We start from the raw sequence: 13,351 nt of genomic DNA, 5'->3' as shown, positions 1-13,351 counted from the left end.
TGGAGGGAGGGAGGGAGGGAGGGAGGGAGGGATGGACGGAGGGAGGGAGGGAGGGAGGGACGGAGGGAGGGAGGGAGGGAGAGAGGGATGGAGGGAGGGAGGGACGGATGGAGGGAGGGACGGATGGAGGGAGGGAGGGAGGGAGGGAGGGGATGGATGGAAGGAGGGATGGTGGGATGGATGGACAGATGGATGAAGGGATGGATGAAGGGAGGGAGGGACGGATGGATGGAGGGAGGGAGGGAGGGAGGGAGGGAGGGAGGGACGGACGGACGGAGGGAGGGAGGGAGGGAGGGAGAGAGGGAGGGAGGGAGGGACGGATGGAGGGAGGGAGGGAGGGAGGGAGGGAGAGAGGGATGGAGGGAGGGAGGGAGGGGATGGATGGATGGATGGAAGGAGGGATGGTGGGATGGATGGACAGATGGATGAAGGGATGGATGAAGGGAGGGAGGGAGGGATGGATGGAGGGATGGTGGGATGGATGGACAGATGGATGAAGGGATGGATGAAGGGAGGGAGGGAGGGATGGATGGAGGGATGGTGGGATGGATGGAGGGAGGGAGGGAGGGAGGGAGGGAGGGGATGGATGGATGGATGGAAGGAGGGATGGTGGGATGGATGGACAGATGGATGAAGGGATGGATGAAGGGAGGGAGGGAAGGAGGGAGGGATGGATGGAGGGAGGGAGGGAGGGACGGAGGGATAGTGGGATGGATGGAGGGAGGGAGGGAGGGACGGAGGGACGGTGGGATGGTGGGATGGTGGGATGGATGGACAGATGGATGAAGGGATGGATGGAGGGAGGGAGGGAGGGAGGGAGGGATGGTGGGATGGATGGAGGGAGGGAGGGAGGGAGGGAGGGAGGGAGGGAGGGAGGGACGGAGGGACGGTGGGATGGTGGGATGGTGGGATGGATGGACAGATGGATGAAGGGATGGATGGAGGGAGGGAGGGAGGGAGGGACGGAGGGATGGTGGGATGGTGGGATGGATGGACAGATGGATGAAGGGATGGATGGAGGGAGGGAGGGAGGGAGGGAGGGAGGGAGGGAGGGAGGGACGGATGGATGGAGGGATGGATGGAGGGAGGGAGGGGATGGATGGAGGGATGGTGGGATGGATGGATGGATGGACAGATGGATGAAGGGATGGATGGAGGGAGGGAGGGGATGGATGGAGGGAGGGAGGGAGGGAGGGACGGATGGATGGAGGGATGGATGGAGGGAGGGAGGGACGGTGGGATGGTGGGACGGATGGAGGGAGGGAGGGAGGGATGGATGGACAGATGGATGAAGGGAGGGAGGGAGGGAGGGACAGATGGACAGACGGACAGATAGATCCACAGCTTAGAGCGTATTGTCACGGCTGACAGTCTGCCCCCTTTTCCTCCCAGAATTCCCTGCATGTTCATTTTTCCGGCTTCACCTTTGTCTGTTTTTATTTTTTTTTTACTTCCTGAACACAATTTGTCTTAAATTACAATCAACCAAATTATGACAATTTCATCTGAATTGGAATTTAATTGGATTGTAGGTGGAATTATTTGGACTCTTTGATGAGTTTTTTTTACTTTGTTTGTTTGTTTATTTGCATAAATCGCCCAGAGATATTTTTTATTTCAATCTGACACTTGACAAATGAACTTTATTGAAAATTGGTCAAAATTGGTTCAAGTACAAAAATGAAGGTTTTTTTTTTATATTGGCGTCGTTCATCACTGCGATATTTCATCACCTTGAAACAGTCTGCAGTTTTTTATGAGTTCCTTTTTGTTTGTTTAATGTTTTTGCAGAACATTTTTTGGGATCTCATGAAATCATTTTAATGCATTTTAAGACCATAAATATTAGTGGCTGTACAGTTCCTGTTTTAGTGCCCCCGTTTACGCCGTCATTACATTCAGGCTTGATTGCCTCTCAAGCAGCCTGTTTTATAATTGTTCTGTAGTTTTTTTTTTCTCTCATCACCAGAGATTTTTCACACCTCCTGTAAATATGAAAATAACATTTCACCAGGTGGTAGATAATGTGCCATGTTCATTCAGCCATCGCGCGAGGCCAGCCGAGCTTAACGCCGTCTCAGCAGAGGCTCGCCGTCTTCACGGCCAGCAGGAGAACAATAGCTCTATCAGTGGGTTTCTTTTTACCTGGCCAAAGGATGTCAGCGTGCCTCCCCACCTCCTGCGCGCCCCTTTCCTCCCAAGCAGTGAGGATGATTAATTGCACCAAGCTGCTGCATGCAGATTAAATATTACCATTCACGCTTTATAGATGTTTATTAGAAAGGACAAGAGAAAAGCTCTGGAGTGTGTCAGGGTAACAAGTCTGCAGAAAGCAGGAGCTGAGACGTGTACCGACAGACATTCCTACACGTATAGAACATTATTGTTTAGTGATTAGACATGTATGTCAAACAAATCAGCTCGCTGGGAAATATGAAACACGCTGAGGCAGAGGAGTGTGGTCGGTCGTAACAAGGCTGCTTCCAGGCTGAAGAGGAAATAGAGGGAAAGCTTAGTCAGGGTTAACGAGGGGGGGGGGCTGCAGCAGCCTGAAGGGACGTTTACATGTGTGAATTTTGAAAAGGTGCAAAAATGACCTTTAGAGCACGCCAAACAATTAACCTGTGGAAGTCAAATGGCACACTGTAAAGACATTCTCCTATAAAACGGGGTAATAAGCAACTTTTAATGCTAATGAAACGGCCCCCTCCTCCTAAAACTGCTTCATTAGCTGAGGAAAGGCTGAAAAACCTGCTTCGTTCTGCTCGGTGCAACATGTGGTCATGTGATTAAAGTTCAATCAGGAAAAGAACTCCTGCGTTTTCACGCTGACGAAGCACAAGTTCAGACACTCGCCGCCGCTGCGGTTCCAAACGGAGGGTTCTGAAACAGTCGGGAAGTGCATTAAGGGCCACGCCAGGCTTATTAGCGTGTGGGTGCGGAGGGTGTAAACACGGCGCTGTGCAGCTCGTGGTCGTTCAGAGTGTGGAGACTTAAATGAAAGACGGGAGCTTTTAGTCAAGCAGCAGGTCGTAAGCTTTCCCACAGATCTGTGTTCATTAGAAAGATGAAAAACAAACCTCCAGTCTGAACACTTTTGCTGCAAGCTTGAACTCAACAACTCTATATTTCTGCACCCTATTTTAATAGCAGCGCTCCCAGATCACCGGCTTTGCATGAGAAAGAGGAGCTGGACCTCATAGATGGATCCAGTTTGGGTGGTTTCATGCAATGTGGTTTCACACCTGTTTTTCTTTTGCCCCCGTTCTCCCAGAGGACCTGTGGGACTCGGACTCACACAGATGCATCAGCCTGGGCTCAGAACCCGTTCGGACCATGCTGGTGCTGGACGACGTTGTTTGGGCCAGTTGTGGGAATTCTGTCATAACCATTGACGTCTCCAGTTTAGCAACACAGGTAAGACGGTCAATATCTGAAAATAACCAGAACCTAAGTTAAATGTAACCAAAGTGAAAGACTTCCCGCTTTCATCAAACTTTAGTTTATATCAGTGTTTTTCAACCTTTTTGGAGCCACGGCACACTTGGACAAAAATCCCGCGGCTCAGCAGCATCCAAACATTAAAAAAGTAGAAACTCTATAGTCTGTATTGATGTACAGTCCCTCCATCATCTCACCTGCATTTTTGTGATAATTGTGGCAGAAAAAGCTGGAAGTTGCAGCTGTTTTTTCTAAAAGTTGTAATAAAAGTTAAATTAATTTTCAGTAATAATTTTCAACTAAATTATTTGACATTTTACCCTGTTTGTTGTTTTTCCCTCCAGTTTATTAACATGCAATTTTATATAACCTCACAAAAACCAAATATATTCTTTCTAAATAGTGATTCATTTACTTCTTTAAATAGTTTTTTTCAATATTACTGCAAAGGCAGCTGTAATTTTTGAACAATTATCTAATCATAATATGTTTGATACATTTTGCACAAAAAAACTAACATTATATTTATATTTTCTGTAGCTCTACAAAAAGTGAACATGTTGAAGTTTTATTAGTTTTTCTTTTGTCTTAATCAAAGATGAAGTCTTTGAAAAACTTTAACAAAAATGTTTTATTTCTTTTTAGATTAAATTTTTTCAATTTAGTTTAATTGTTTCTTTTTCACCTTCATCCTGTTTCTTAAATGTTGTTATTACTTTTTCTTAAATTTAAAATAATCCAGACGTTATTAGGAAAGTCTTTCAGTTAGAGAGATGACTTGGACCAAACTGGGATGTTTGGCTGTTAAGAAACAAACCTGGAAGGAGAACTAAACTGTTGACCTCTGACCTCTGATTCCATCAAGAAGATTGAAAAACTGGTTGATGTGTGTTTGTTGTGGTTTAAGACATTCAACAGGGAAGACTAATTTTACACTGAGACGCTGACACTTGAACCCAATGCATCATGGGAGATGTAGTGTGTCTCTGAGCTTCAGTGTTTTGTTCACTTGTTCCACGGTCTGACACCGGATTCTGTGGAAAGCTTCACCGCTAAAGACGAGCTTTAGCTGGTAATCTTGTTGGAACTGAGAGACTTTATGAGCAGAATCAGAACAAGGAAGTAAAGATTTTAACCACTTCTGATTGGCCAGACTGATGACATGTGATTTAGCCTCCAAGAATGATTGGTGGAGACAGTTAAAGGGCGGAACATTTTCCAAAAACAGAGCTGACGCTGCGGCTTAATCGCGGTACCGTCATTCTTATCAAAATGTCTTTAAACACAAAGAAAAAAGTATTTTATGATCTTTTATATTCCTAACTACTCAGTGTTTTATCAGGATGAACACAGAGCTGATTTCCTGGAGATGGGAAAAGTTTTTACATCAGTGAATGAGTCATTTCCCACGGCGGCACACCTGACCTTCGGTTGAAAAACACTGGTTTATGGATCCAGCAGGAAAGGAAATCCAGGAATCTGAGTCTAAATTATTTTGGATTTATGGCTTAGTGGGAATGCTTTTTAAAATATAAAGATCTTGAAAAAATGTAATAAGGAAATTCCAGTAAAATAGAAACACTGAAGTAAATAAACTGACTGTAAAAATGTGTGATGCTAAGTTTGTATGAATCCCTAAATTATAATGAAGTAAAGACTGTGACTCTAAAACGCTTCAGGCCTTCCAAGAAGGTCTCAAAGTAAGTAAATAAGTATAAACCATTTACATATATGAAGAAAATCGCCATTTTTTGTTGCATCTGTAATGTTCGGCCGGGGGTGTGAGGGCAGGCTCACTCCACGCAGAGGTGAATTTCTAACAAACTCCAGCTGCTCTGCAGAAACCATGTCCTAGAAAACAGCACAGGTTTTTGAATTTTAGCTTAAAAACGGCAAAATAAAAGTATTCTGAATTTGCTTTGGTATACGCAACTTATATATGAGATACAGTTGCAGTGCGAGTTTTATGGTTGTTATGGGCTCGCTGTTTTCAGCAGAGCCTCTGTGTTTTCTGGGAAACAACTTTATGACGATGCTGCATCTATAATAAAACCAGAGCACTAAAGACTGAGTATCAGCTGGTAAGAGGAAAACGGCTTTTTATGGCATCATTTAAGTCTGAGTTTCATGGTGGTTGTCTACTTTGTTTTGTTTGAGCCATTAAAAAAACTGACCAACAAATAAATAAAGGAGGTGGTGTGCATGGTAAGACAAAATTAAGACATTTATTTAGAATACAAAAAGTTGTGTTCTTAACATTTAAGACACACAAAGTCGACTCAGCACATTGTCACCACCATAAAAGAAACAAAAAGGTGACGTTGGCAAACAGAGGAAGATGTGGTTGATGTCAAATCAACCTTTGATGCGTCCAGAAGCTCCAGCAGACATGCGTGTCAGTCATCTTTCCCACATGCGTTCCTGACACATTCACTCCACTCGACTTTCGTGGTCTCTAAGTTTCCTCCGTGTGTCAAGGACTGCAGGCATTTGTGCTTAAAGTTAGCACCTGCCTTTCAAGCATGCGTCATTCAAAGGCAGCCGCCGCCCTCGTCCTGTTATACGTTTGAAATCGACTCGCTTTTACTCACAGTGTTTTGCCAATTCTTCATCAAAAGACGAACGTGCCTCATGGACTGCAGGCACTGTTTCTCTGAGCATTGTCTGGTTAGTTGGTCAGCTACAGCCGGTCTCTGGGCCTACAATCCAGTGTGCGCACGTTTCCACATGGATAGAAACATGATCAAATCACCACCGTAGCGTTTACAGCCTTCAGTATGACAAGTCATGAAACTTGTGTTTGCTCTGTAATCATAAATCTTAACGTGAACAGTGTTCGCCATGGTGTTGTTGGGTTGTATTGATTTGCATTGTTTACCCAGCATGCCCCAGGGAACTGCACACAAATCATCAAACAAGCCAATTGAAAGGTGCTTGGAAGGGGTAAAGGGGATGTGAATGTATGGTCGCTGTGAGAACTGGACTGAGTGGCCCCTCCGCCCTGGTGTTCCAAACAGGAAGTACCGGCCGGCTCCAAAAATCCAAACTCCCATAGACTTCTATAGAGAAACAAACAGCTGTATTGGTCAGAAGAACCGTTGTGGATCAGATACATTTTTTTAACCTATTCTTGATAATCCTCTTTTTTTTGTGATACTTTATGTGTAGTTCAAGTTATTCAAGTTATAAACTGACCAATCAGATTCCTCAACAAACGTAGGTGGAACCTGCTGGTCCAACGTTCACAACAGTTGATTGACAGATCAACGGCTCAACAGATTTGTGTAGCCTGCTTTTAACAAGCTCACTCCTGATTGGTGAAAGCGGTTGCCATAGAAACTCTAACCAATCACTGCATACTGCTGACGTCTGGCTCCAACAGGGCGGCGTCCGTTTCACGCTCAAATGGCGACTGAATTGACTGTATTTGGTTGGAACCGGATGACATGACACTCGCTCACTCACTCCAGTTCTCATATACAGTCAGTGGTTACTCCAGTGTTCATTTAACAAACGCCAACGTGCCACTGGCCCTCCTGTGCTGAGGAAAGGTCACCTATTAGAAAAAAGGTCTCTCCTCAGTCACAGTTAGGAATCTAATTGATAGAAGGCATGCAGTATTTTGTGTAAATGTATGATCTATTTTATGTAAAAAAAGAGAAAAACTGTTATATTACTGGAAAGATTTATGAATAGAACCTTAGAAAGAGCCGGCATGTCTAATCTGTAATGTCATCAGGATGAACTGCCAGTGTGGACAACAAATCCGGCTGGTTGGAGGTGTACACAATGTTTGTGGGCTTCCGTGCACAAGCTACATTTAGGGATGATACAAGACTCTGCTTTTATAATCTTTGAAACAAATCTCCTGGGGATTGTGTGTCTGTTTCATTGTGGAGCAGTTATCCTCCAAGGTGTTCCTCTATTTGGCGTGTCATTAGAGGCAGATAGCAGGAGGACTTTTCTGGCTCTTGCAGATAATAATGAATGACATAAAACAACCTTTTATAGGTAAAGGGAATATGGAACTAGGAATCCAAACTGCAAAACTATTACCATTTAATTATAGCTCCCAGGTGTGACTGTGCATAGCTGTAGAAATGGGTCGAGTTTTAACCGGAAAGAAGCGGGAGATGCACCTTAACCTCTCCCAGACAAATAAAAGTTTCTGAATTCTGAAAGTGTGATGCCAGGGGAAAAAAAAAAAAGCATAAATTGATTTTATTCTGCATCTGTTTTTCATTCTCAGAGAATGAATAACTTTTCAGAAAAGGAATAAATGGGTCACCTTTATTTCCCCACATACTCCAGTTTCAGCTAATGGATCCTCATGCTAGTTTGTGCAAGCACTTAGTAATGGAGGACACAAGACACTTTCACTCAAAACGGTCCTCAACTTCAGTCAGATCCACATAATGAGAACACTTTATAAACAGAATGACAATTATGCATTCTTCCTGCTCTGTAATCATCACAACCCTCCTTCATCTGATGATTTCAAATTTATCTCTACAGCCTTCAATAGACGTTTTTTTCTCTGTAATTATAGAAGTGTAGTTATTTGTTTGGTGAATGAGCTCTGTTTCTGTTAGGAACATAAATTGGTGGTACTTTCAGGTCACTTTCCTCTGCCTAAATATGTCTAAAGCTGCTAAAGATAGTCATGAAGGCCGTGTCGCACAGCTGTTACATACATATGGTGCCTGGATGAACATAGATCATATGTGAATATACATGAACAAAAAGTGAGAAAAGTTGTGGTTTTTGGGTGAAGTTTTCCCAGAGGTATCACGAATGAATCACGTTAAAACCACAGAAGTATGAATGAAACACGAAAACAACATGTAAACCCGCAATTCACGGAATTTCTTCTTATTCAGAGCACTGGGCAGAAATCGCATCGTGTCAGCACCGCGGTCAGCACCATGTTCAGCACCATGGTCAGCACCATGGCCAGCACCATGGCCAGCATCATGGTCAGCACCATGGTCAGGATTTTTACCTGATATGTGCTCCATCTACGAGATAAGAGAGTTACACGATGGTGGTACATGCACGAAAAGTCTGTGCTTGCATACGCAGCTTGCAATGATCACGCACGATAGCTTAAGATATACACAAAAATTGTGCGAAAACTATGTGAAATTCATATAAACTACGTAATTCTCAACTGACCAAAAGTTTGAACAGCTCAAAACCGAATTTACGCAAAGACCCGTCGGCTGAAACCCTCGCCGGACATCTGCGCACATCGATGACGGACGAACAGGAGAAACACTCATGAATTACGTATGTCATGCATGAATCAAGACAGATAAAAATTTTATATTATACATTTAAAACCATGTATAAGAGCCAAAATTATAAAATGTCAATGTTTTTTGACTATGTTGAAGCGAACAGCTGCTCACTGTTTGTTGCATTCAGACGCTCATAATCAGCATCCAAGTAAAGTTGGGCTGTCTTTGCTCTCGTGTTCTCTTTTTATCTGGGAAGAATCCTCCAGAGACACATGCTTAAGCAGCTGAACGGCTGCACCGCCGAGCCACAGCAATGGTTCAAAGAACCCACTGCAGAGCTTACAGGGTCAGCCGTAGTTACCTCCGCTCTAACCTTGTCTTCTTTAGTAATATGGACCCAGGAGCTCAGACTTCACAGATGCTGCGCTGCATATCCAGGATCAGGACTAGCAGCATTTGCCACCTGTAAGAAGAGATATGATTTGGAGAAAGAGCGGACGATCATTGAGTCTGGCACTCTTCACTTGAATCCTTTTTTCCCCCCAGATAAATGTTTCCCACTTTAGAAGATTTGCTGCATGTTTGAACCCTTTCATTTTGCTGGTTGGTATCGTAGCGCTAATCCAGCGGGGTTCCTTCACCGCCTTAACAGTGTTTAATTTCAAAGTAACCTTGACCATTTAGAAAAAATACCTTACCCCCTCTGGCGTCAAAATTACCAACAATGGAGCCTTGATGGGTCATTAAAACAAATTTGTTTTGGCTCTCAGCTTATTTGATTATACATTCTCCACATAAGGAGATCATTTCAAATTATAGTTCTTAGGAAAAAGGCAAACAAAACGGCGTTTGCCAGCAGTCATCGTTTGGATAATGCACATTTTTTCTGTCAAACGCACACATTCTCAATATTCTATCTTCAACACTTTAAACAATTCTGATGAAGAATTGGGACAAACGAAACCTTCCTTAAGACTTTATTTGACAACTGAAGGACTGGTTTTGGTTTAACAGCCCACAGGACTTTCAGAAAAACATGGAGAATCAAAGTTCTCTGAACTTTAAACATGAATTCTTTATAGGAAAAACCAGCTCAGATCACAGAAAAATGACAAAAGACGAGCACGTTTTGAGCCCCGGTCACAGCTGCCCTTACAGATGTCTTTATAGCTGTTTGTAGGCAAAAAAAGGACAAACCTGTTGGTGAGACCTGCATGAAATATCCTGTGGAGACTGCTCAGTGAGCCCATAGACAGGAAATATTTGAGTATGCAGCCTGACTGTTAGGAACGAAGAACTTAGTCATTCAGAGAGTAGATTGTGTGCACGTCCTACATGGGTCCTACAAACACTTACGTGTCACGTGCACAGATCGGTTAGCAGCATTCGCGCACGATCAGTAAGGAGCCGGTACTCTCACCTTACTAGAGTATGGCGTAAAGACAGCGTACGACCGCATCACCCCTACATCAATATGCGTACAAATACTTCATGTTACACTTATCACACGCACAACAATGGTACGTTCCATTTTCATGACATCCCTTGAGGTGGTCGCAAGAGCCTCAAGGTAACTGCAAGACACTCCTGTGCTCTCCTTAACCCTTGTACAATCTTGTGGGGTCAAAATGACCCCCCCCTTCCATTGACGTGTTCTCCTACCATGACAAAGGTGGATAAAGGTGGAAAGATTTCATGTAATCCATGGACACCAGTGAAGATCACAAATCATTGAAGAAAAAAGGTTCAGAGCACTGTCTAGTGGGTCTAGATGACCCCACTCCCAATGTTAAAGTGCCTAGGATAGCACAAGGGTTAAGATGCGTCCGCTCCTCTCTACGACCCTCCATGAAACTGGACAACCCAAAAACCTGCAGCAAATTACAGGTCAACCCCCCCCGGTGCATGTAACCAAGTCTTTCACAAGTAAATATTTGGAATCTGGGACACAAATATGCCTGTTCACAATCGTTCCAAATGATCGACAGATCCTCTACATAACAGAAATAGGAACTCTCATAAACCAGTTCAAAACCTTATCTTTGTCTTGTGGCTGGATTTTGTTTCTTTGACAGTTTCACAGTGGGTGTGGCTTTTGTGAAAATGTTTGTCATCCTTAATCTGTGCATTGAAATGCTCAGTTCTATCATGTTATAAAGTCTTCGTGCAGTATTCAAATACATTCAGAAAGGCTGTGCTTTAGTGGTGCCATATCCTGCCAAGATAGTAACAGCCAGAGAACTACAACTAATACACTTTTTACCTAATGCACTCCTGATTGGTGAGAGTGGTTGCCATAGAAACCTTTGATTCAGACTGGCTAGGACCAATCACCGCCTACTGAGGACTCTGGCTGCCACATGGCGGGGTCCATATCGTGAAAAATGGCGACTAAATTAACTCTGCTGGCTCTGTGCTGGAAGTAAACCCTTTTCTATGGGGGACGTCTCTCGATCCAGTTCCCAGGTGGTAATCATGAAACCTTCCTTCAGATTTGTTACCAGTGACGGTTCAATTCAATGTTCAACTGAGCTTGTTTATCACGAGCAAACATCCTGTAATGACCCCGCCCACTCCACTGTTTGTTGGTTGTTATATGTATTCCTGTGTTTTCATCATGTTGTTGCGGTTTCAGATGGCTCTAGTGCGTGGATACGGTAGCGACCCGGCAGAGCTGGTTAAGTCTGTTTTCTTTCTGCCCCCCCCAGCGTTGGTGGCTGAAGGGATCCTGATTGAGCCGCCGTTCCTGCAAACATTGTTATCCACCCTATGGTCACTTGCTCCCGATGATCTAGAACGAGCTTTTCATCTGCCCCGACCCACATCAGACATCTGGTACCGCTACAATGCCCTCCCCTGTTTCTCCTTGTGATCTTTGCTCAATTAGATCCCGCCCCCTGCTGAGTGCTCCCCAACCTTGACCTTTGTATCATTATCATTATTTTTATAAACAAGTTAAGGCCCCTTTTCCCGTCTGTGTTTCTGAACTTCACAAACTTTAGCAGTCAGTAGAGACCTTCTGATGTGAGCAGACCTTAAAGTGAGCCGTGCATGAGCATCCAGGTTTGGATCCATACGGAGTGGCCCGCTTTGCTTCTGCCCCCTCCCTTCACCATTTTTTTCCCTTTCACCTGTCAGTCAGCCGTTCCCTCCACTCCTCCGCCCAGATGGGGGATGCGGACTTGGAACTCAGTAAAGGACAGGGGCACTTTGTCGCCGGCTGTAATGAAGAACTAATGAGCTGTTCAGATGAGCTGTGGAGTCTTAGACTCCGGTTCTGCCGGATGTCGGCTGTAGGAGGGATGCTGCAGTTAGTGGGACTCAGGCAGGCTGAGGGGAAAAAGGCGCCTTTCAACCGTCAAGCTTCACTGACTTCCTCATCTTTGGAAGCAGTGTGAGAGTCAGTAGACTAATACCAGATTGTTGGTTGGGGGCAACTTTTGCGCCTTGTACTTATCCCTGTATATGACATGGCTCAACAGGCATTCGACACATTTGGGTCTCGGTGTGCCTGAGAAGGAATTTAGGGAATTCCAATCCACAGTGCCTCCTGTATTATAAAGTCAGGATATACAGAAACTGCACGGATTATTTAAAAATCTTTCTCATTTTTACTACAACAACTGAATCCTTAGAAAGTGAAATCTGTTGTTTCAGGAAAAATTATCTTATTTTCTGTCTTGCAAGAAAAATAATCCCATCAGAAAAATGTTTTAAAAGCAAAATATTCTTACTTTACAAAGTAAGTACAAATGTCTTAGTGATGAGAATTTGTTTATTTATTTTTCTTAAAATAAGGATTAAGACAGGGGTGCCCACACTTATTTGGTATGTGAGCTACTTTTGAGACGACAGTGTCTTAAAGATCTACCTCTATATGTATATATATATATATATATATATATATATAGTATTTTGAGACTAAAATGCTGGTGAATAAACATAGTATTATGAACTATTAGTAAATAACATTGTTTATGTACTGATAGTTCAAAAACTACACAGTTAGAGTACAGAAATATTTGTGGAGATACTTTTATATTAACAGATGAGGCGTTTTATCACATAAACAGAAAGCAGTGACTATCGTGTTTCATGCTCTGCTGTAAACTGTGCAATGGGGGCAGCATGGCATTTCTGAAGCGCTGCTGGCTCCAGAAGCTCGTGCTACAGGAAAACACTGCTGCTTTAGTGAGTTCGGGTCCATCGGGCCGGAACTGCGGAGGCACGCGAGGCGATTCGGGCCTCAGAGAACACTCCAGGGGGCCGGATGGTCTTCTACCGGGGACGTGACGTTCCGTGGGGTGGGTCGCGACCTTCTGGTGACAGGCAGAATCAGCGCTCAGTGAATTTAAACACGCATGTGCAGTGACGTATGTATCAGAGGATGCTCGATTGGCCGTTCTGCATGTCAGTCAAGTCCCGTACTTCTCGGTTAGAATTTCGATTCGCTGACGGATTTTTTAGATTTTAATTTTTTGGTTATTTATCTTTGCTGGCCTGCGATCTACGCTGACGTCCTTAAAGATCGATCGCAATCGACGCAATGAACACCCCTGAATGAAAACATTGATTCCGATTTTTCTTACCCCTTTGGCAGATTTCTTTTGCTTATTTAAAGGGCCTCTATCACACAAAATGAAATGTAATTTTTTGAGCTTTAAAGTGTA

The 13,351-nt window shown here is 43.8% G+C and overlaps 1 protein-coding gene across 11 annotated transcripts in view; it reads left to right on the top strand.

The window, feature by feature from the left end:
* Positions 1 to 13,351, top strand: part of arhgef10la (Rho guanine nucleotide exchange factor (GEF) 10-like a) — a 176,789-nt gene that overhangs the window by 151,878 nt on the left and 11,560 nt on the right. For all 11 annotated transcript variants that reach the window (XM_078947785.1, XM_023955304.2, XM_023955303.2 and 8 more), the window contains one exon: positions 3,275 to 3,417. In XM_078947785.1, the coding sequence (XP_078803911.1) occupies positions 3,275 to 3,417 (143 nt within the window). The remainder of the gene's footprint in view (positions 1 to 3,274; positions 3,418 to 13,351) is intronic.

The sequence above is a fragment of the Oryzias latipes genome, chromosome 5 (assembly GCF_053564925.1).
Source record: "Oryzias latipes strain Hd-rR chromosome 5, Olatipes_Hd-rR_3.1".
Lineage (NCBI taxonomy): Eukaryota > Metazoa > Chordata > Actinopteri > Beloniformes > Adrianichthyidae > Oryzias > Oryzias latipes.
Note: the sequence above shows the minus strand (reverse complement) of the source record. Positions and strands in the feature narration are given on the sequence as shown.